Here is a 24,674-nt window from a genome sequence, read left to right as displayed (position 1 = left end):
CGGGACCGGGGAGAGACTGGTCCCTAAGACGTCCGAGGGACATCGAGGCCGGGTGGCTCTCGTCGCGGAGGCTCGCCGCGCGCGGCGGAGGCGATCCGTTTGTTCCCACGGTCGGTCAACAATCGAAATTAAGTTCTCTCCTTGTGTGGGTGGAGAGAAAAAGAGAGCAACCGGGGGAGAGGGATGAAGGGCGAGGGGGAGAGAGACGGTAAGGCTGCCGGCGCGCGCGGTCAGGCGACGCGCGACACGTACACGCTTCGCCGGGATTGGATTCGTGAATTTATGTCGCGGCGACAAATTTTATCAGGGTTCGGTGGCAAACACCGCACGCCCACGCGCGCCCGTAAATCACGCCGGGAGGAGCCCCGGGATCCGTGTATCCGGGACACGCCGGTGCTACGTGCGATCTGACCGCGTCCTGCACGTCTTCTGCTCCGCTCGCGATCCCCGGACAACGCCGGCCGGCTGCTTCGCGGAGGAATTTTCGTGCCGGGCACCGTTGATTGCCATCGTCGGCGAGACGACGAGCCACGCCGCCGCGCGGGAATAATGGAAATCCGCCGGGTGCACGGATTTTCTCCGATTTTTACCGTTTATTCGGTACCGTTTCGCGTGAACAGTTGAATCTCGGTTGGGTCCAAGTTAGCGACCGACCGAAGCTTCGAGAAGAGGGCGCAGCGGAATAGTCCACGACTGGGAGAAGCTGTTAAGGTTTACTGAAAATTTCGGTCTACGGGTACTGACAACCGCTACAAGACGCTGCAAGACAGAACGTGACACGAGGAAGAGTCGATAACTCACTGCGCCACTTCCTCTGTCTAGCGAGCTTTCGGATCCCGGCGCTAAATTGGCCACGTTACGCCGACAGGTCTTCGTTGCAATATAATTAGAAGGTAGCCGCGATCGCCGGGTGTAACTCTTTCTGGTAGGCGGACGGCGTTGGACACCGGCCGCCTGATTTACTCGGGCCTTTGTGCGGCAGCGCTCGCTTGGACGGTGTTCCCGGCCGCAAACGACCGGCCTCCTAGACCCCGAAATCGCTAGCTTCTAGATAGATTCTTGCGTTTCGGAGATTGTTTCTACGGAGGCTACTTTGAAGGAGGTTTCGGCTTGCACTGGTAACCGAGCGAGGTTGGACGATCCGGTGAAAATGGAGACTTTAGAGCGAAAGTGGTAAATTATCGTGACATTGGCGTGACGCTGCGAGCCGGATGATGAAGGAGGACTATTTTAGATATTGTATCTTCTCGTGTCACGGGGCTTTGGCTGTGACGGAAGGGAGACTTTTATGTAACCAGCGCGGATGATGTATTGCCCGCCATTTTGGTCCCGGCTTGGAGGAGAGGAATTCTTAGAGGATGGTGCTTAATTAGCTGGGAATTATTAAGGCACAGTGAAATTGAGAATGTAGGAATCGTTGAAAGTTTTCGAGTGCATTCAGGAGAGAATTAGTTACAGGATATGACTCGGGAAAAGGAGGTGGTATGTAGATTGAAGCTACCGCACGCATTTTATACACAATGAATTTATCTAAATGCTAATTGAAATGAATACTATTTCAGCGTTGAACGCGCCGCTCGGCCATCAATTAAATGCCAATGCGATGTGCCGGTTTCGTAGGAATCCTCGGTTAACTGTACTCTTGACAGCAACAATGTTTCCGTGCTATTAATTGTGTAAGATAAGGGGTTCGGTAACACTCCGCGCCTCTTGAACCGTGATCAGTGATACTTTCGTGCTGCTGCTCGAAGTGTAGCCCACTTTACGGTCCAGGGGGCCGTATACGAAATTGGTGAGATTGCAAGTCAATGCTTTCTAATTGCACAGTCCACTAATTGCGTGATGTATTTTTAACGCGTGCTCCGAAACTTATACACATTTTATTACAATATTTTATCCCGTACGGCGTTGTTAATTTCCCCGAGCAACGTCAGCCTCCCGTTACGCGCATTATGTCGGGCAACGATGCTCATCCAGCAATTACAACCGAAAAATAAAACTAAATAGAAGACCGTGAACTATCCTGCACCGGAAGGGTTTGAAAAATATATCCAATTCCTGAAAAAATCTCCATCGCAACGTATCATCGACGCTAATCTCCTTTAGCGGACACTTCGAAATCCTCGGATACAACGAATTCCCCAGAAATGTCAAAAAATACCATCAACCCCCGTCCACATTGCCGATCCTAACTTCGAGACCTTCGAACACCAGAAATTCTCCGACAAATGTCCACCGAAAGATATCGATCCTCACCTATGTTAGCGGTCATAGCTTCAAGATCCTTGGGTTTCCTCTTCCTCGGCCTGCCCTTCTGCCTAGGTGGCGGCACGACTGCGGCGCCATTGAAGTACGGCACTTTCGGCGGCGAGCCCGCGTCGGGCACGGACGGCGTCGAGGGTTGAAGCGGCACGGGGCTAACGTGGCTGTGAGGGTGCTGCGGGTGCATCGAGTGATGAGGATGCGGCGGATGGGAGGGATGATGATGGTGATGATGAAGGAATTCCGGGGAGGGGAACGGCTGGCCGGGGTAGTGCGGCCCGGGCGGATAGACCGGGACCGGAGGGCTCTGGGATGGGTGCATCTCCGCGCCCATTTCGTAGTGCAGTCGGCAGAGCACCGCGCCGTCCCTCATCCCGAAATGGTCGCCCTTGGTCAGGGGGACCGCGCAGGCCGCGCACGAGAAACAACGGACGTGGAACACGAGGTCCCTGGCTCGCATCACCAGCTCCGAGGCCAGAATTGCAGCTTGACACCGGGCGCAACGTTTCATACTGCCGAACATACTGAAACATATGAAACGAAATGTTAGCGATGAAGTATAAGATCCTACGTACCGTTGGTTAGGCCTTGATCTACTCGGTTCGATCAAATATTATGCAATTGTTGATAATAGACTTGTACACGTTATGAATCCAGGTGTTATTTTTCATTGATGCTCCATATTATCGAAAATAATAGACAGAGAGGGAGTTTTAAACGGAACGTGAACGGTGTTAGGAGTGGTTTGAATGTAGATTAAACGAGACGCTTGGTTAGAGCCTAGGGCTTCAGAGTGATTTACACCTTCAGAAAGGGTGAAGTGGAGTAGATTCGTGCATCATTGAAAAAGTGTGATAGTAAAACCGGGGTAATACGTCAAGCTAAAAGCGACGCGAGCTCGACGAATAAGCAGCGGAGACTCTACTTCCCCGTCGCTAACGCAAAGGCTGGAACATGTTATTTACTTAAACGCTGTTATTATTTCAGTCGGTTAGAAACTAATTCACGGTTATGAGCGGGAAATTTAAATAACCAGTTCCAGGCCGCGGGTAGCGGCGCAGTTTCCAGGAGCCGCTGGAATCGCTATCCCAACAATCTTTACGACGCTACTTTCGTTCGGGGATTGAACACGATGTCTTCAGCGGGTCTTGCGCGCCGCGGCTACCTTGCGAGAATGTTACCATCGTAAACATACCGGCGCGCAAAACGAAAAATCCGACCACGTCGAACCAATTTGCAACATCCTCTCCAAAATCTCGGATTCGAAGGGGGCGGCGTTTGAAAACCCGCGGCGGCTCCCGTCGGCCGGCGGGGGTTGCATATTTTTCGAGCGCGGCCGGGGCCAATTAACGAGGTAAGAAGTCGAGCAACGACTGCCGGAGCGGCGGCGCGCGCAACGGGGGCAAGGGAGGATCGACGAGCGGGCAGGCGAGCCAGCGGCATAACAAAAATAACCAAGAAATTATCGTAACTGCGGGATGCAGGCGGCGTCCATTTTTCCATTCACTTTAAACGATACAAACACATCGACGCGGCTGAATGTTTCCCATCGTCCGGATATCTGCCGTGTCCTCCCGAGATAGGGTTCCGTTAAACAGACGCTGGCCGGGAGGTGGGACGGAGCGAGGCGACGGACAAGGAAAAAGAAAGGCCCCGCGCGCGGCGAAGATAAAGAACGACCGACGGAGCGATCTCCGCGGGGCCGGGGACACTGGAAACGAGAGGGTCAGGGGGGGGGGGCGGGAGGGGAGAAAGGCGGCGGGACACGTAGAATCCCGGTGATATCGCGGAGGTAAGAAGGGAGACACGTATGGTAAACCGCGGTGGAGCCCAAAAGGCCGGAAAGGGAAGGAATATACCGATGCAACGGGCACCGTGACATCGCTACTGCATTAGCGGCACCCTGCAGTCTCCATTACCGAAGCCGGTCGACTATCTACTCGACATCCACCGCGGCTACCTACCTAACCACCTATCTCACTCTCCACCACCCAAATATATTACGTCCCCACGCAGCCGTACTAAAGAACCTAGATAGAGACGTGGCCGATCTTATAACCCTGATGCCGCGTCGGATCCAGTCCCCCCGGCAAACCGCCGCGCCGCGCGTATTTATACGACGGCCGTCATCTGCACGCGGCGCGACCGACACGCACGGCTTTTTCGACTGGCCAGCTTCCGTTTGAGGTCTTCAGATTGGCCCTGTGATAGGGGATAGTATCGTCGGGATGGACACAGCGAATCATCGGGTGCTTTCGAGATTGTTGCTTGTATGGTACGATTACACTTTGAGTAGTATAGGGGATTGAGAGTGTTCGGCTTTGGGCAGGTATTGGAGTTAATGCGTGGGTATAGGTAGAGTATGTAGGTAATTTAAATGTAGTTGAAGTTTGGAGATTTATCTATTGGAGATCTTGCGAGGATCAATTTTCAGGGTGAAATAGTGGAATTAAGGTTTGTTCTTGTTTGACGGTCATCTGCTTGGTTAAGAGGTTGTTATGGTTCGTTGATGGTAGAAATAGTTTCGTTATCGCGAGCAATATCGTTACTCGTCATCTGAGAGTCATCGAGAATATTCAGAGGAGCACTGCAACAGATCCCATCGCAGCGAAGGCTCCGAGTCGGTCTTGCGATCAATTTTCCTCGAAACAGCGGAGTCGATCTTTAGAATCTGTTAAGAACACGATTCATCCTGCTTTCCGAGGATAGGAGCATAAGCTTGAAATCCTCGATATGAATTTACGCGGAACGAAGTTTTTCTGAATAGGGAAAGTACGGAGCCCTGGGGGGAGGAGCGTTTTTCCAGAGCGATCCCTCTAAATCATGTCACTCGGTATCGCAAGACAATGATTTTAAAGAGATCCCAGATATCGGTGCAGTGAATGGGGAAATACGGGAAAACAAAAGGAGGATGTGGCCACACGACATCGTGCACGCACCGTGCAGCAACGATCTCAGCAATTGGAAAACGAGAAAATGGAGAATAATGATCAGATACCGAGAACAGAAAAGCAGAGCCCCGTACCATAACGAGTCTCGTTGTTTCAACGGGGATCGAATAACAAATCCGTGCGCCGGACATTCTGCGCTCACGGTTTCGAAATACAATCGAAACGGAAATATATCAATTCGATACCGCCGCAAAACGAACGAAAAATCGGAGCTGTCGATATTCCGCGTTATCCTAATTAACGAGCCGCTGCCCGATCGCACGGAAAAGATCCCAGTAAAATCTGAATAATTTCGAACATTCCCAACACTTAATTCCTGCATGATACATTTCATTCCCAGAAATTTCAATGAAATTCAAAGCTCACGAGTGGAAGGGAAGAAAATAAAGGTAGAAGCTATTATCAATTGATTCCCCAGGAATTATCCCGTATAAAAGGGTTAACTGCTCTAATCCCATCAAATTAATAAGAGAGAATTCCATCGTCCCGAGGTCCCATTCAGGTGTCCACGATAGTTACCGTGTAGCCTTGTCAACGCCTCTTCACGGGGACAAACGAAATAACCTGAGCGTCCTGAAAGTAGCTCAGTCATCCGTCACTGGTGCAAACTCTAGTGAATCCAGACTCGAGACAGAAGCCGTCAAATTCGAAGGGATTCAGTCTGGGACCCCCGTAAAACCTAAACCTAATCTAATGCATTAGCCACGCCGAGACTCGGAACTGTCGAGGGTCTCTTGACTCGGGACACATTGTTATTGGTTCCTGATCCTATTGTCGGACCCAAACCTAGCTACGCATCGGGCACACAATGGCTGCGGTAGCCTGGTTTGCTGCCAGCGGGACAGGACTGCGTATTTTCACCTAATCGGATCCGTTGAACCATGTTGGGTAATCGACTGGCCTCATTTCGAATCCGGACTACTGCGGATCCACCTTTGACCAGCATAGAGACGCTCCGGAAGGTGTCCACCAGGGGGACTCTTTTGTTATTCCTTTGTCAGGGCCGTGTCTAACTGTACTGCTAATTTAGTGCCGGTGGGATTACCAACGGTAGGTTCCGGGACTTAATTTTCGTTCATGGAAAGCTATTGCAAAACCGTGAAATATCTTTGTTATTACTTGAGTATACGGTTAACCTATTTAACAGTTTAACTCGGAAGAATCGTTAGGTTTCTACCTACACAATCCGTCGCTAATCACTTTCACACTTACGAGTTTCCTTCAAACACTCACCCTGTCACAGTTATCCTCGTCAACACGTCAACCTACCGAAACCGAAAAAAACAACACCCAAAGAAATTCAATCCTCGTATCAATCTTCCAAATCCCCTAAACTCCAAACACCAGCCATAGACGCTCCCGCCGAGCATCCCGCAAACGTTCCCACTTCATTAACTCATCACAGCTCCATCCTCTAATCGCATCGCAGGTCTGAACACCTCGGCGAGGCATTCAGGGTCCACAAAGGGGAAGCAAGTATCGGGGAACAAGGAGAATTCATAAAGAAATCCGATGGAAACAGAGCGAGAGATGGTGAGGGCAAGAGGAGGTCTAAGGGAGGTCGACGATGTTTCGCCGATTCCTGGGCAGGTCAAGGGGGCACCGGTGGTGTCTCGGTCTCCGAGAGGCCCAACCCCGATGGATGAATGAACGGAGGCGCGCAAGCGAGCCGCACGACCGGGAATAACCTCATTCACGTTTCCATCCGTCCTTCCTCGCACATCCGTGTTCCAGGGCTGGAACGGCGGGGGGACGCCCGCAGAGTTTTACAAGATGCGCCATATGCGATACATTATTATACAATGTGAGCGCCTAGCATTCTAAGCGCAGCGGAGGGCTGCGGAGTCCCGTACTCGTCGCTCCTAAACAGAACCCAGTCGCCACAAAGAGTCGGAAATCTTTTATATACGCGATTACTCGCCGCGGGGACCACTTGCCGCGCGTTCGCACACTCGGCACCCGTGGAGCACGTGGATTCCCTTTCTTTCTTTCGTTCGCTGGCTCGTTCCGTCCGCTCGTTTCCTTTTCGTGCTTCTTTTCGATCCCCGGTTCTCGTTCGTCGGCCTTCTTTCTTCCTTTCTTTCTTTCGTTCTTTCTTCCTTTCTTTCCTTTCTTCGTTCGCGGCCTCTCCTCCCGTTCTTTCCCCCCGGTCGCAGCTACCTCTCCCCCCGGGGGAACGCCAAGATATGCCCGCGAGGACACGAGCCCCGCAGAGACCGCGATTTCTCACGTGCCGCCTCGGGAACCAGGCTCGCGCTGCGTGCGGTTCACGCGTCTTCATTCGGCGACCGTTGCGCAGCCGTTCCGACGCGTAACTTCCACCGCGAATGGTACTGAATAATTTTCCAGTTGTTAATCCGGCTGCTGGGTTCGCGTTACGATAAGCGGCCCGGTGCGCCTCCCGATCCGGTATCGCGACTTTCTGGGCCGCACCCGCCTCGAAAGGTTCCGAGCGCCGAGCCACCCGCGTGACGCTTCTCCGAACGGTTTTCTTCGAGAAAGTATCCGCGGAATTCGATTTGCGTAACAATGGCGTAGAAAACGGGACGCCCGCGGGTGTTACCCTTCCTTTTTTTTTTTTTTATGAAATTTATCGGTCGACCTGGTATTTTGTATTGTTTCAGTTTGTTATTCCGTTGCGCGGTATTCGTTGCGCTTACGATGGATCTAGATCGTTTCGCGGTGGTTGGCAGGTTGAAAAGAATTTTGTGAAACGACGTCGATCCTCCGTTCATTATTCGGTGAATATACCGCGTTCGAATTGTTTTACGATGTGTTTAATTCGTCACGTTTTACGCCTGCTCGACGCGTAAAACACTCGGCCCGATATTGTGTTACGCGCCTCCTTACACTTCATTCGAGAGCCACGCCGAATCGCTGGCAGTTAGTTAAACCCGAAGGGTCGCGGCTAATTTCAGGAGTTAATCGGGGACTAAATATTATCAAACGCGTTTGAGATTCCAGGGACACCGATCGCCGGTTAAACCGGCGGTCAAAGGCGGCGAAATTCGCGAGGAGGCCGCGGCTAATTAAACATTCCTGCGATTTCCCCATAATGTAGCAACAAAGTTCGGGCAGCGCGGATGCCGGCGATAGGGCCTTAAATCCGCTCAGCAACGTCGTTAAGACGCTATACAAATCGCCGGTCGCTTCGGACATCGCGCCGATCGCGCCACGAAAAGTAATTTCTACCGAAGATACGACCTTCTCTACTTTGCTTGTCGTCTGACGCGCTTTCGATTAACAGTTGAACCTCGAAATACGCAACTTCGCGTCGTCGTTGAACCTCGTGGTAACGGAATGCTTATCGAACACCGATCTCTCTGGAATTTCAAATTAAATTGTACAAATTATGACAACCAATATGACGCTTTCCACTTTCCTAACTTTCAACGACGTGAATCTTATAATTTCTGCAACGAGAATTTTGTAGGAACGCTCAGCTTCGAGAAGGAACGATTGTCTATTATGAGCTGACGTTTAATTGACATGTTAAATTGACAACGGCGACGGTGAAAGAAAGATTGAAATTTCGAATAGTTTGCATCGATTAACGTTCACGCGAGGTGACAACAACGTGTTTTCATCTTAAGGAGCGTTCGCCATCTTAATCTCGCGTGGCTTGGGCATCGATCACGCCGGGCGAATTAATTAACGTGTCCGCGGATGACGATTTTTCAACTGCTCCGTCCGATGACGAGCGTTCTGGCGCGGATTACGCGCGTGCCGTGTCCTCGCGGCGTTAGTCAGCGTCTCGGACGTCGGAGAAGATGCAACGCGACGGCTCTATCCGTTTCTCCGGCGTCGTACGTTAAGGTGGCCTCGCCACGCTTCTGACAAGCCGCGCCGGGATTTAAGCCGGACCGGCCCCGCGACACTGTAAATTATTATTTCCACGATAAACCTTGTCCTACCCGGGGCTCCGGGATTCCTGCGGACGACGTAATTAATGCATCCACCGATAAACGCCCCGGCTTCTGTTCTTCTTTCAGCGCGATCGAGAAGATTCGACGAGACGTGACCGGCGTATCGAGCGGAAAACGATGGCTTTTGCTGTTCTCGAGATGCATGTACGCTGATACGCTTGTAGTGCTACCATAACAGATGATAGAAGACTTTTTGCTTCCACATTTGCACGATATTCAGTAAAAATGTGAAGTATCCAAGCGTTGAAGTACTTCAACGTTGAAGATATTCGATTAAATTACATTCAATTCGATTTAATTAAATTTCGCAATAGTAAAATTAACTCCGTCGATTCAATCTAAGCGTCCACGGAAGAGCAGAACGCGATAGCGCAGCCCGACGCGAGGTCCGCCATCTTGAATAACGTTTCACGGCGAGGAAAACCCATTTCTAAAACAATCAAAGCTAAGAAACCGCACCAGAAACAATCCACCGAATCTAATTTCCTGCAACAACACACATTAAAATTTCCCCTTCAACGTTTTCATTCGTAGACTCCCTGAACCATGCGAACCAGTAATTTCACCCCTCGGTTAGCCAGGAATCACGATGATCGCGACGTTTCACGGGCACACGGACGAAAAGCCGATAGACGATCGAACTGTTCCAGCGGCGTGTTCGATGAAAGATACGCCCCGCTTTTTTTCCCTTCATTCCATGCATGTTTCTCGATCGCGCGCAGCGTCACGGAAGTATCGTTTTATTGCAAGCCGGGCCGCCGGAAGCGATGACGGGAGCCGCGGAATGATTTTGCGCATAATTCTCGTAACAGGCCGCTCGTGCTAGCTCGCCTCGGCTCGTTGCATCCTCGCTGATTTTCTCGTCTGCGAGCCGGCTAGCCGGCACCAGTCTCGCGTTTTATTTTATGAATAATGTAGCGACAGCCTACCGGCGGGTTTCGCTGCGCTCGCGGAGGACACAGCGCGGCCGCGCGTGGGACGGTGCCGGCAGCGCCTTGCATTAATCTAGATCACAGCATTATATTATCGCCTCCTGCCGCGTGGCATTCGGTATTCCCTGGACTGCCGCGATCCACGGATTTCCTTGCGAATCCTGTCAGCCAGACTTTTGTTACTCCAGCTTCTCGCTGTCGCGAACGTGAGAAAGCGCTGAACTACCCCCTCGCGGAATTGATAAAATGGAGAGTCATGGCCACCCACCAGCAGATCCGTCGGAGTTTCTGGGAATTCCGGTTTTGCTCTGTTTGTTTCGACGCTGCGGGGGAATTTAACAGTTCCTCGAGGCTGCGATAGTATAGTTAATACCGAGAGAAGTATCAACAGTTAAGAATCGTAGCGGATATCGAACGATTGATACAGTTCGAACACGAGTTTCGACTTTATAAAGTCGGAGCAATTGAAAATCGATCTCCAGCAAGTGGCGACTGATCATTTAAGCGTAACGGTATTACAGGAAAATCGGTATCCCGATCGTTTCCATCATTTCATTTCACGTTCTCAGAGATTCTAACCGTCCCTCGTAAATATCAACAGAATTATCTGATGCAAAACGAACGGAGTATTCGGTATGAAGTCATCGCAGCTTATTAGCTTCACTTCTCCGACAGTAAACGTTACAGGCGTCGAGATGTTGAAAGCAACCCTGTGTGAACCTGGCAGAACAGGAAGCAGTGAACATCCTGTAAAACACTTCAGCAAAGTCTTATGTATCGTGTCTTCCAGTATGAAGATATGGAAATCCGCAGCATAGCGAACGGAAGCCAATCTTCACAATGGCCTCTTCGCGTAAAGAAATATCAATTCCGCGGGAACGAGGAGATTTCCACTGAAGTGCCAATAAAATCTTCAACTTCGAACCCGTCGGCACGTTCTCCGACGAGGATTCCCCGTTGAATTAGACGTAAAGATGTCATATTCTTCGCATCATCGCCAATAACTTCGCAGAGCAAACAAGTTGCCGGTATCGCTCGTTGGCATCTACCCCCACTGGAGGCTCCTCTGCACAAAGAAGCCCAAAAGGAAAACGTCTCGCGGTACGTGCACCGTGAAAACCCGCTGATGTATCGATAAAACGCGTGACGGCGTTGATCAACCAGCCGCGGGGTCGAACAAAGCACGATGAGACTCGCGTTACATAATAAAATGTACAGTAACGCTGGAAGTTCGACGAAACGTCATCTGTAAGAAGCTACATTCAATGACCATTTTACCATTTCTTTAAAAATCTCCGGAAAATGTGAAACGTTCCTCGAATTTTCCGCGAAACACCGAAAAGAACATTCTATTTCGTTCCAACCGCGCGATGTCCAATGCCGGAAACGTAAATTAACATAAATACCAGCGAGCGGAGCATTCCGAATCCATCAAACACTCCCGAGCGACAAGGTACATCGTAGTCGCCGTAATTACAACCGTGTCAACCGTTACATATAATTGGTGTATCGCCGATAGGAACGGCGCGGATCGATGGAAAATTTGTAAGCGGATTGTCGTTTCGCAGCCTCGCGGCTACCGCTATTGGTGCGATCTAACGAGAACGCTGCGAATGGAACGAGAGCGTATACGAATTGGCCGGAGCCCGAAAACGGCCGCGTGTATATCCATTTACGAACGCCCACGGCCCGATGGGGAAAATTTATATCCATCGTTTCTTTCGCTTTAGGAAATATTAGTCCCGAGGAGCGGACGAGGGCGAAGCCGAGCGAGCGGGCACGCAGCGCGGCTTGATTAATGTCGATGCATCCATCATCGGCCGGACGATCGGCCATGGCCGCAGCGCTCGTGAAAGGAAGCTAGCGAAATTATTTGCCCGATGATCTACGGGAGCTCTGGCGCAGTTCCTATCATCGTTTGTCTTCCCGGACGCCGGTGGACAGGTTCCACTGATTTTTCTGTAGGGAAATTGCGAGTCGGATTGGTTCGAAGGAAGCGCGCGCGTCGAGACCCCTTCGATTGCCGGACACCGTTGAAGAATCCCGGTCGACTCCGCCGATGAAAATAGAATTTTCTAAGCGCCGAACCTACCCGCTGCGCTATAAACCGATTTTATTATGCAATTTGTTCGATACGTTACCGCGGGCAACTTAGAGAACGAGATTTACACGTTCGCGCGGTTATTAATGGAAGTCGGGTTAAACGATTCCCCGAAGACACTTTGTTACAGGTAAATTGTCTTATAATCTCTTCATTAACAGCCGTTCGAAGATTCATGGCCGGGCATTAAGGGATCCATTTATTCCATTAACTTGATTGAAATAATTAAATCCCGGAGTCCCAACAATCCCGGGAAATCCAGTTTTCGTTCGGCCGTAACCAGAATTTATATTCCCTGTTTATATCCTGTTTATACCCCCCGACTTAAAAATCGCGCCGCAGATGCTCCTATTCATTCACATTTTCTAACGAGCAACAGCTCCTGAACCAGCGACCATAAAACCATCCTCCGTGATATAATAATCACAGAAATTCCCCACGGTGAGCGTGCGCCTATCTCCCGAACAGTCTAATCTGATTATTGATCTACGAAGGAGGAGAAGAAGCGGAGCAAGGAGAAAGAGAGAGAGGGCGAGGAGGGGGGCACGGGTGGGGAGGGGAGGTAAGGAGCTTGGCGAGGAAATATAAACTCGACGGGAAGACACGCTGCGTCGCGTGATATGCGGGGTGTCTAGCCGGAGGGTACGTACCTCATCTCCACCGGCGCAATAAATACCCGCGATTACAATGTTGCTCGGCTGTAATTCACCCACACCATCGCGCCGACGCCACTGGCCATTGACTTACAGTCCTTCGAACTTGGATTTTATCGGACACCTCGAGTTATCGGGTTGTTTTTGAACGTATTAGCATATTCTCGCGTGAAGCTTCGTACGAGGAACGGACAAACAAGCTTTCATGAAAATCGTTTTGCGAAGCTTCGATGGCTGCACGTTCGTCGCGAGTGGATGAGTTATGAAGCCAAATCTTGGATTTCAATGTTTCTGATATTTTTCATAGTTCATTAACGTGAAACCTACGAGCAGTTAGAATGAATTTCCAACTTTTTATAAAAAGTGGAATACTCTTCTCGAGATTCGAAGGATTGCCTAGTCTTGTATCTCTGAAAATACATACGTTTAGTTAACAAACTTTCGCAAAAACGAATTCATAATTGAAGTACCTTGCGAAATGAAAATTCTGAAGTGAAGCGATTTGATCTATCCGGTAGTTTTAGTGTTAAGCACGGTGAACGAAGTGTATTGATTTATTTATTGACAGGACTATCGAAGCGATCGTTCAATTTGGCTAATGTTCCGTCGAGTTTCGGATTCGTTGGATCAAGTCACGTTTGCGCGAATCCGGCTGTTAAACGTTAGATGAAATCAGATGTAACGGCGGCCGTCCGACCGTTGAGGATAATTTCCAGAAATTAATCGACGCTGGAGACGTTACATTAAAGCTCGGAACAGAAGATAATTACGTTCGCCGCCACCCGTAACCGCGTCCCGATTCCCGAACGGCGTGCGCAGGTTTCTTAAATATCGAATCATGTCTAATGGACCATAGACAAATCACTTAACAGAATAAATCCATGCTTGATGCTATAACATCGGCTGGGACTGGTTTGGATCGGATTCCGACTTCACTCAAGTCGTAGACAAATCACTTCATTACGCAAATCATGTCTGGCTAAATCACGTCATCATTTCAGCTAGGTCTACGGTCAGCTCTATCCCGACGGTTAGATTTACATTAAAACGCACTCTAATGTAACTGATACCTTCCGTAACATTCTGTATTAAGGCTACTGAATTTCATCGATGACGATATCACTCGCCCGCGCGATTCCATTTTGAAAACTGGATTTCGCGTACGCGCAACCAGCTTCCACCGCGTTACCCTTATCGTTCCAAGAATAAACGTTTCCTCTTGTATTCTCTTGTACTACAAACGATAAAATGTTCCACCTTATCATATACAGATAACAAAATACTCTTGCAATCTAAATCCTGTTTCAACCTCCGCGATAAATAATGTCGTTACGTTCGGCTTGCATGGAGACACGCTAGCGGAAAATTGTAAAATCGCCGGTATATCACCTGCTCCCCGAGTAATCCACGATCCTCTAAGATTTCACTGTTATCGCTCTACTTTTCCATTTCGAAAATTGCATCGGTCGTCGAGCGAATCATTCGAGATCCCGAAACGATTGCATAGAATCCTCGGGAAGGATTGTTCGCCGGACCCTTCACGTCTCCCGACAGCTTCGGCGAGTTTCAACGCGGTAAGTCAAGGGCAGAACTTCGTGGTTCTTAATTCGTACGCATGCCAGCGACACTTTCGCGCATATAAACCCCGTTCTGCATACGCCTCGCCGGGGATTCATACGGAGTTTTTACGAGTGGCTCGGCCGTTGGTCATCGTTACTTCTTAAGAGGATTCGGCGTAGCCCGGCAGGGGGTCCATCTCGTAAGGGGCCCGCAAGGTCACGGCGAGTCGTGTGTCGACCACGGAATTGCGAGTGTCACCACATAAACCATCCCCGCAAAAGTATCGGGTTACCGCGATCCCGGTCTCCGACTACCCCTTCTTTCTTCTTCCTTGTTCTCCGCGGCGCTGCGCCACGGCTCCCCCGAGGCCGCTGACAAATGGCTAGATGCCACCGGCTGATGCTGATTTCTAACGCAGCCGCGATTTAATTTCATATAAATTTCGGGGTGCGCGTATATACCCTAACGCCGAAAATGCGATAAAGATAGATTATAGTAAATGTTCGCGTTCGTTTGGAATTTCCGAGATATTATTCGTAAAGTATCCATCTTCACGTAGGATTTCTATTTAGGAATTCTGTTCGGGAAATATTTATCTTCATTTCGAATTATTATTGAGAATTTATTTGTGGGTAGAATTATTCTTTGGGAAATATGTATTTTTATCTAGAATTTTCGAGATATTATTTGGAAAGTATCTATCTTCACGTAGGATTTCTATTTAGAAATTCTGTTCAGGAAATATTTATCTTTATTTCGAATTATTATTGGGAATTTATTTGTGGATAGAATTATTCTTTGGGAAATATGTATTTTTATCTGGAATTACTATTTAGGAAATCTCTATTTTTATCGCGAGCTACTGTTTAGGGAATATCTATTCCTAGCTGGAATTACTATTTATCAAATATCTATTTCTATATGGAATCACTGTTTAGAGAATATTCACTTCTGTCCGAAGTTTCTATGCAAAAGATGCAAATTTCTACATTCTCGTTCGCATTGCAAATATTCCTACGGCATATTTATTTTTCCAAAGCGAAACAGCTCGCAGCAGATTGCAATTGAATCGGAGCAGCACCGCCGCCCGGTGAAATATCGAGGAACAATGTTTCGCGGCGATCGCGTTACCATTCGCCGCGGCAAACAAAATTATCGTTATCGTCGTTCAAGAGTCACGCCGGAATTATCAGGGATTAATACCGGGCTGAACGGCCGGGCAAAAAGGAATTGATACGGCGGCAGTTGTAACACGAACGGCCGATGCGACTCCTAGCGGGGCGCCATTGCCCGTGAATCTGATAATGGCAAGAAGGTATATCGAAGGTGTACGCCGGCGCGGAGCTATCATTCGTATTCCCGCTCGCGGCTCGCTCGCATCCTGCGGCTGATACATGAAGTGTCCTGCGCGCAGGTGTCGCCGAACAAATACGGTTGGCCGGGGCTATCTCCCGCGGGATCTACGACATCGAGATACCGCGAGCCTCCTTTTTTCTTCGATCCTCGAAAATGAGGGATCTATTTGTACTCGCGTTCAGCTCTGACATCTACCGAACAAAATGCGTTGGAATAAGAGAGCGCACGACGATTCTTCGTGAAGAAATAAGAGAGACATTTAGGCTAAAGCTTCAATTTTGGACAAATTTTAGCACAGTTGAGTAAAAGTTTGAATTTCGAGCGAAACCGTTGAGAAAGCTTGATTTTCGAGAAAGGAGATTGAATATCTGCTGCTTCCGTGTACAGTTGCAGCTGAGATACGGTTGAAGATTATTAGGTTCAAAGAAACATGAAGATATTTCGGTGTTTAACGTCACCCGACGAATCTTATCTGACCGTATCTTAATTGCAACTCTGTGGAGACGCATTTCAAATTCGATGTTCTTGAAAACGGAGTCTCGAGTGGAACGGTGTTAATCTATGTTTCTTTTCGAATTGTTCGATAAGGAATCGCTCTGTGCCCACTTATACACAAGCTACTTCGGCGTGCCCTCTATAAATCGTGTCTCGTATAGAATGAAGATACACGGAAGTCGATTTTTTCGTCTCGCCGGTGACTCCGTCGCAGCCGTTGCCTAATTGCAACGCGCATCGGGGGATTAAGAACGCGATAAATTCCTGGAAAAGTAGAAACTCATCGATAATTGAAACATCGCCGGCGCATTAGCAATTAACGTCTATCATCGATTAATGAAAACGGAAGCACGACCGATCACCGGTATCGATGTACCAATTCACGGATAACGAGTCGGATCGGTAATACGGGTGAAACTGTCAATTAAAATTTTATAATAAAATTTAATCTTGTTCCCCTGCCCAGCAGTGACAACGAGGGAGATAGTAATTCCAGAAAAACTTGCCGAAGACTTCAATTAGCAGTAATACCCTTAACGAATACCAGTCAATGCCGCGCGGATGGGTGCTCGAGACACCTGCATCGACGTTCGTGTTGCGTAATCCCGCATCCGAACCCCGAACATGGTAACTAACTATTTAGCTTCTAAAACCTTGAAGATCCTTCGCACCGTCCATCGTTTAAAACACTCAGTCCGGATAAAAACCGTCCCCAAAGCCAGTGAATTCCAACTTTTTCTCGCGGCTCTCAACTAGTCCAGAGCAATGTCGACGAGCGAATTGCTAAGACGGTATTCTACTTTCCCAAAGAATCTAGTTACCAAGCCAGTACTCTAGTTCCCGAGGTAATCACAGGGTTCCCTCGACAAACCTGCATCCCCCATTAGTTCCAAATACGTTAACGACCATCCTCTATCATCGCTAAACGATCCCCAAGACCAGCCGAAAAATCGATCAACGGTTTTCCCGGGCTACCAGGAATAAAGAAAAAGGGGCACCGAGCTTAACAAGCGACTGCAACCGATAAACCCAGCGGAGGATCGCGGCTAACCGCTATTACACGCCAGGAATGCAGCGTCCCCGAGGGTATCTTCGAAATCGGTCCTTAAAGCAGCGAGGTGAGTGGCGTCCGTTTCCCGTTTACGTCCTCTAATCAGTCCCCTCGAGGGACCGATTAGACTGGGCCAGAGATAACCAGGCGTTCATCGAAGATCCGTCCCCTATCTGTCCTCGGATCTACGGTTCCCCCGGGATTTCGACGTTCCCGGGGCCCGAGAACAGCCGGCCGGGGACATAAATATGATAGAGTCATGACCCGGGGCCTGGGGATCCACGCACGGTAGACGGACACCGTGGTTAGGTGGTGGTGCGTTGCACGGTAACATAATACGCGTGCACGGCCGCTCTCGCACTTCTGGGACATGCATCATCGGTAGCCGTCCCGGTGTCGCAGTATTTCTCGGCCCCTTTCTTAGATCGTAACACGGTGGAGGCACCGAGTTATATCCCGGTGCCTCGTTATCGTTGCACCGGCCGCGACGGGGGTGGCTGCTTGCGGTCTGATTAATGCCGCGGTTTTCGGTACCGTTCGGTCTAGGCCCTGTCTTCTGTGGTGGCTGCGGGGACACTGGGAGTCTGGTTAGGTAGCGATCGCTGGGTATGTGGATCAAGGATTTTATGTAGTAGATAAGGTACTAGAGGTGTAGGGAGGATTTGCGGAAGGAGATCGATTGGACCGCTTTTCGGAATGAGGTTTGTCTAAGTTAGGGTCTATAGAAGACTTTGCTACTTTGATGTTTGAGATATATCTTCCTAGATTAATTATTGTGAGTACTGAGTTTTGTAGAGACAATTGTAGATGTATATTAATACGTAGAATTGAGAATTGACGTAAAGATATAGTACTTCGAACGAGAAGTTACTTATGTGAGAGTGAATTAATCTTTTTACAGTTAATATCTCTGAATTAACTGGTGGGATCGTATTCCGTAGGACTCGAGATTTAAGTGAATTCATTATGAAGACTCCAGACCCACCAGGAATATTTTCTGAGAAGATCACCCCGGCAAGGACTCGATAAATGAGCCGAAAATGGGAATGATCCCGAACGGCGGGTCTCAAAACAGGTCACATCTATTTTCGTGAGAATCTTTCGGGCGGACTGGTCGCGCGGGCTCGTGCTCGTCCTTTTTCGTGCAAGGATTCTCGCGCGTACGACGCGAGCAGGAGGTTCCAGCGGGCCCGGAGTCTGCGCCGCGCATCTTAATTATGAGGTCTAAATTATGAGCGAGCTCCCGGCGCTGAAATATTTGTGTGTTCGCCGGCCGAGGGTTATGGCTCAATTACCACTCGCTATTTCCTTTGCGAGTCGCTGATTTAAGGGGACCACTTCCTGCGAACGTAAGGACGTCCTTCGCGAGCGTTTCGACCGACTGAAACCGCGAGACATTCCCCCGTCGTCCGCCATTAACCAGCGAACCGTGCCGTTTGATCTTTCGCGATCCTACCGAACCGCTTCGCGTCGATCCCTTTGTCCCCTCTCGATCGGTTCGCGTTCGGTCGATTCTAAACCGTCCGCTCCCCTTCTCCGGAGACGAAAACCGAATTGTCTTTGGACTCTGATCCGAGAGAATTCGAAATTAGAAAGGTGGAAGTTTTACGACGAATAAGATAAAGAGTTATTTAAAATCTTGTGAATATCAATATTGAAAATTACATATTACGATTCATATATCGTGGAAGTTATAACTTCGAAAAAGAATATAGGAGAAAGGATCGAAGCGTTCTTCGTCGTCCGAGTAAACATTGCGCTGATTTGAAGTATAAAATATTTTTGTCGGTTCCCGAAATGGTATGCGTAGAGGCGACTGTACTCGCCAGGAAGGAGAAAGAAGGCCGAGAATTTCGTTCAGCCAATTAGAGCCTGCAGGAAGACAATGTCTGCGCCTAGATGGAATCATGAACGCTAAATTCAGTCATCGGAGCGGCCGCACGCACGCAGCTTTATCCGCCGAGACGTTTACAGCGATATATACTTTACGACTAATATCCGAGCGCAACGAGACACATACACCTAACACGGAGATGCGCATTAGAGGCCGTCCCGGCGCAACACACGCCATGCCCACGGGTGCGTGACCACTGCCACCGGCCCGGAGAGCCAGACTCCAGAAAGTCCAGGAAGTCTCGCACTCTCTCGTCAGAGCCCGTGAGAGATCATTTCCCCGAGACGTTTTTCGTCTGCAATTAGGAGCGTCGTCCTCTCCGCTCGTCTCCTTTGACAGATGGTTATCGTTTTTACTGGTTTCAGATGGAGTCGCTCGGAAGTGGCTCGCTCTACGGAGAAACCATCTTTCAGGTAGACATCGAAATCCCTTCGCGATGGTTTCCTTTGGAACGAAATATTTAACGAATTTCAATTTTTCGCTCGAGGCATGGAGCTTCGAAGAAGAAATTTTCGGGAAACGAATTTTCTTCGGGTCTTCTCTTAGCCGAACCCTTGCAGCTTGTGAATTGAGGATCAGCAGTGATTTACGTTTCGAGTGAATTCGTTTTTATATTAAGAAATTATTAAGAGACTTTGAAGGATCGTGTCAAAGAGACGCTGGTACAGTTTCAAAGAAAGATTTATAGAATCCGAGGTCCATGGAATCCGCTGGCTTTCAGGAAATCGGCGTTTAATGGTCGAGGAAGAACGTTTGAGGAAACGCCACCTTTTTGAAGGGAACGGATTGCACGGTATTAAAGCGGAGAAGCTTCGGCGGAAACATTAAGGTTACAGTGTCCGTGAAGCTCCAAAGAAACCAGAATCCGGGGAAGATAAGTCCGTACGTGAGTCCTGAGAAAACAGAGCCATTGGCGGGCAGCGGTCTCAGGATACTACGGCGAACCGGTTCAAACGTATCACTGGCTCTACAAGGAATAAGTGAATTTTATGCGGTCGTGTATCTTCCAATGCGAAAATATGATGACATTCCGCAGATACCGGACAACATTGAGGCATACACAATGATTTATCGTCAGCGTAATTGCTGCCTTGGCTCGGTGAACCGTAAATGGCAACTTAATCACGTAACGCAACAATGTGTCAATCTCCCTCGTATCCATTGTTCTTCGCGTTTTAAAAAATGATATTCCTCCATGCGATTCGAAATCGTTCTTGAAGCTCCCAGTGCTAAATATTCCATTCGATTCCCTGCGAGCTGATACACTTTAACTTGTATGACTATCGAAACAAGTTTTCTCAAAACTGAGAATTCGAAAAGTACCAAAATCTCTTCACCGAAACTCGACAATTCCAACGATATAAAATTGATTTTGTTGAAAACTAAATACTACATCAACATCTAAGCAATCTAATAACAAAGTATTAACATTCTAAAAACCAGACCAGTGACATTTCGAGTAAAAAATTCGCAAAGTTCGACGGAGGTTTAGCGCAAAGCGAATCGTAAACTTCGTAGATCGAAGTTCGCGTGGATCTCCGTCGAAACTTCATACGTTCGTCGTATGCAAAAAGGGCGACGAATAAATTATGCGTGTCCAGCGTCCCACGTGGCGCTGGTACGAGTTTACTCGATAAATAATGAGTGGCGGGGTTCGAGGCCCTCATCCCCCGTGCCCGAAAACCCATCGGAGGCAAGGGAGAGACGGTGCGCCCGGTTCCGGCAACGATTTCGACTACCAATAGCGAAAATAAACCTGCAGGAACGTACGTTCCGGCAAATCCGATCTGACGTACCCTTCGGTACTCGGAATCGTTGGTAAATTTAACGACCCCTCTGTTCCTTACCCTCGCGTGACACGTGGAAACGCGCGGCCGTGTCTCCGTACACGAGCACGAAGCGCTCCGTCGGCACTCCGCCGTCGAAATGTCTCGAATTCCTGCGAGAGACCCGAAACATTAATTAATCGATCTTACTCGCTGCCCGCAATTGTTCCTCCGCGGTGCAAAACTACAGAAAATCGATGAAAGTGTACGGCGGTCGTGCAGATCGGCTGAATATTCAAGCATTCCAGAAAGTGATTGTAAAGCCGCGCATAATTCCGTCTATATTTGTAAGTAAACGTATTCCTGATTCTCCATTTTTATTAAAATCAGCACGAGTTGCCAAGGACTCCGACTTGCATAATGAAACCCGTGTTTTCTAGCATTTTCACCAGGAAAAGGATTTCTCGAGCAACTATTTCGTTTCTTTTCGTAGTCGTCGAAATTCCCATGTTACAAAATTCACCGACACGTCCGAAATTTAATCTATCCAGGAAGCACACGCTGCCTATCGATATTTATCCCCGGTATGACCAGATCTAAGAAAATTACTAAGTTACTTCTTTCCATTAATCCTCCTCTTGCACCCAAACACAAAAAATCCCATCCACAAAAGTCTCTAACTAATACAACGATTCAACGTATTACAAATTACTCCCCGTTGTCCAATCAAATTTCCCGCATACCAGCATCAGCTGGCGAAACAAAAACACGACGGAAAGGCAGAAAGAAAGAGAAAAAGAAACCTCTAGGCATTTACTGTTCGAATCTATTAACGAACCAGCCTGCCGACACTCCTGTGGTCCGCGGGCCGAAATGGTGGCCGCCTACGTAACAAATCTGCATCGTTTACGGTCGAATTTGCCCGGCGTGGGCAAGAAATTCCGAAAGGTCCACGGAGCGAGACGGGCCCCGAATTAATTACCCGCCGGCATTGAACTTCCCTCGGCGATGTGCGCGCGCTCCGACGCGGCGCGGCGCGGTTGCTCGCGCGGACGCGAGCAACAGCCAGCCATCATCGTAGCAACGCGTCCTCCCTAGCCCAACAAAAGCATCTTCCTCGCGCGCTCGGCCGAGATCTTGTAGCGGGTAGTTCATTAGTCGCATTAGAGCAATTTATCAGCGATCAGGGGGCTGGACACGCTTCGATTACCAACACCGTTCATATTAACGGGCGATGCCGGCCGAACGGACGTAACTCGGCTAGGACGGGCGAGAGGAAGAACGATGGAAGGGAAGAAGAAGCGGCGGAAGAGAGAAACGAACCCAGAGATGGGACGGAACGGGTGGAGAGAGGAAACGAAACACAATCCAGGAAGCTCTTACCTCGGCGAGCAACGATCTCTTTACGCGCAAGCAATTTTCACGACGAAGCCACCGGGCCGGGCCGAGCTAGCACGCGAGGTGACGGCCATACTTTCGATGTTGCTGTTGCGCGTTATACGAGCCGTCGAACGTGTAGCTCGTAATTTTCCCTGGAAAGTGGCTCGTTAAAGCGGCCCCGGCCAGAAACGAAAACGGATAAAGCCGGATAACCCCGGCCCAAGCAGCTGGTTGACACAGGGCGAAAGGGGGTTCCTTGGCTGTATACGCGGGCTAAACCGCGACTGGTTCCCCGGTTTCGCTAATTACATCCTGTACACTGTCAAAATATCAAGATCTGGTCACCGGTCAGATACCGGCCGACTTTGTTCCTCGTTTTGCCGGGACGGAGAGAGGACCCGAAACGTACCTGATAAGGGGAAGATAGCGGGGAAAGCGAGACTGTGTTACGGAGATGGTCTCGATTTCGTCTTGCCTTCGTGGCCACGGCGGCGGTGCTGTTAGGCTGCTCGGTTTCTTTCGAGTTCCCTGAATATTGTAATGAGAGGGCGTCTATCAGCTATTTAGGGCACAGGAACGAGGATAGAGGAATGTCCCGGTGTTCCTTTCTCGCCGATGGACACGCACGTCTCGCGAATCGTTGACGAGGACGCTGCCTCTAAGACGGGGGATCGTTAACGATACGAAGGATCAAGATGTAATGATAAACATATCACAGAACAATTTACGCTTGCGTTCAACGATTTAATATCAAACGGAATAATCGAAAGCATCCTGCGCATCGAGCCCCGCGGAAAGAAGATCCAATTATATTCGCGAAGCCTCTCCCACTAGTAATAACCGCAATCACAGAAACAGAACGTAACGTCGGCGTTAAAGGTCCTTCGCGAAATGGACGCATATCATGAGAAGCTGCGCGGAGATGACGTTCAACCTCTCATCCGAACAATGAAAGAACCTCTCGTCACGATTCTGAAGCCGCGGGATGATCTAACGCGGAGAACCGAGCACCTCTCAATCCTCAGGCCTGACCCACTAACCGGACAAATCAATCTCATACTATTTCCCAACATCGATGGATCTCCGGTACAAAAGGTCTCCCAACATAGAACTAATAAACTATCATCCACGACTCAATACGAAAACCCCGATTACAAAACAATCCCGAGCGAAGCCAATCCGATAATCGCCCGGACGAGACTCCGGATAGCTACCCCTGTCCATCATCCTCCGCGGAGCTACGTTCACAGCTAATTGCACGGCAATTACTGTAACGCAAAGTGTTCGGAGCACCGTCGAATCTCGAGAACCGACGAGACCGGGCCGTCGTGTTCACACGTCGGCCAACGTTTGCACGCGAGTGCTCGGAACGCTTCCTCGTCGAAACCTCTAGGTAGGTACCTACGTGTAGCTCTGCAGCGCAGTGTGTCGTCATACAAGAGTGACAGGCAAGATGGAATAGCGCGGACATCCCGTCACGACACCGCTTCGGGCCCGAAACTCTCTTATCTCGGTGGCTCGCATGTGCGATCTGGTGCGCGCGCTGTGTCGCCGCGTAGCCGTTGTCGCCGCCGCCGCGCGACGCGACGCGGCGCGACGCGGCCCGGTGCTATTAGGCTGCAGGCCTGGCCGTGCCTTCGCGTGTCCGTGCACTGAACCCGTCTTTCGCGCGCGTGACACCCTTTCCCAAGGATCGGAAGGAATTATTTCCAGCAGCGTTTCTAACCTCCCGGAATCGCCGCGGCCCGGCCGCTGATCGGACCAGACGACGCGTTCAGCCGTCCCGGGCTTGCTGGTATCGGGTTACTGGACCGGAGCGCGGTTGACGATGATGGGGGTTGATCGCGCGCCCGCGAAAACCCCCGCGCGAACGCGACCGGCGAATTTGTTGCAACACACCGGCGATAATTCCTCGTGTCCCGTTCGATAGTCTTCTCCGGGGCAAACGTGTCTATTTGGAGAGCGGCCTGTGGGGTGAGTGAGTTCTCTGGAGGATATCGTGGCATTTGGGGCTGGTGGAGAGTGAAATTGAGCGGAAGATTTGCTGATGGGGAATTTTCGTTGCGTTGATGCGTTGGGTTTCGGTGATTGGAAGATGGAAGACGATGGAAGATCGAGATGTGGTTATTAACGCGTGGACGACGGTAGATTTGATTGTTTGAAATAGAGCTAGGGGGAATTTTGTTGTGTCTGCGAAGTGTTGAGGTTAAGCGATTGAAAGCTGGGGATGACGTAACTCCTGCAATGATATTGGCTTTGTTTTCATTTAGTAGCATCGGTATCTGTTACAATGTTGTGACTACTCCCCGAGTCACTGTTTTCTGCGCTGCATTTGCATTAGGTAACC

General features: G+C 49.5%; 1 protein-coding gene across 3 annotated transcripts in view; it reads right to left on the bottom strand.

Annotated features, from left to right (window-relative positions):
* Positions 1-24,674, bottom strand: part of LOC116435082 (protein apterous-like) — a 58,575-nt gene that overhangs the window by 9,886 nt on the left and 24,015 nt on the right. For all 3 annotated transcript variants that reach the window (XM_031994249.2, XM_031994251.2, XM_031994250.2), the window contains exon 4: positions 2,257-2,786. In XM_031994249.2, the coding sequence (XP_031850109.1) occupies positions 2,257-2,786 (530 nt within the window). The remainder of the gene's footprint in view (positions 1-2,256; positions 2,787-24,674) is intronic.

The sequence above is a fragment of the Nomia melanderi genome, chromosome 4, assembly GCF_051020985.1.
Source record: "Nomia melanderi isolate GNS246 chromosome 4, iyNomMela1, whole genome shotgun sequence".
Classification (NCBI taxonomy): Eukaryota; Metazoa; Arthropoda; class Insecta; order Hymenoptera; family Halictidae; genus Nomia; species Nomia melanderi.
The sequence above is the reverse complement of the archived record's forward strand: the minus strand, read 5'-3'. Positions and strand labels throughout refer to the sequence as shown.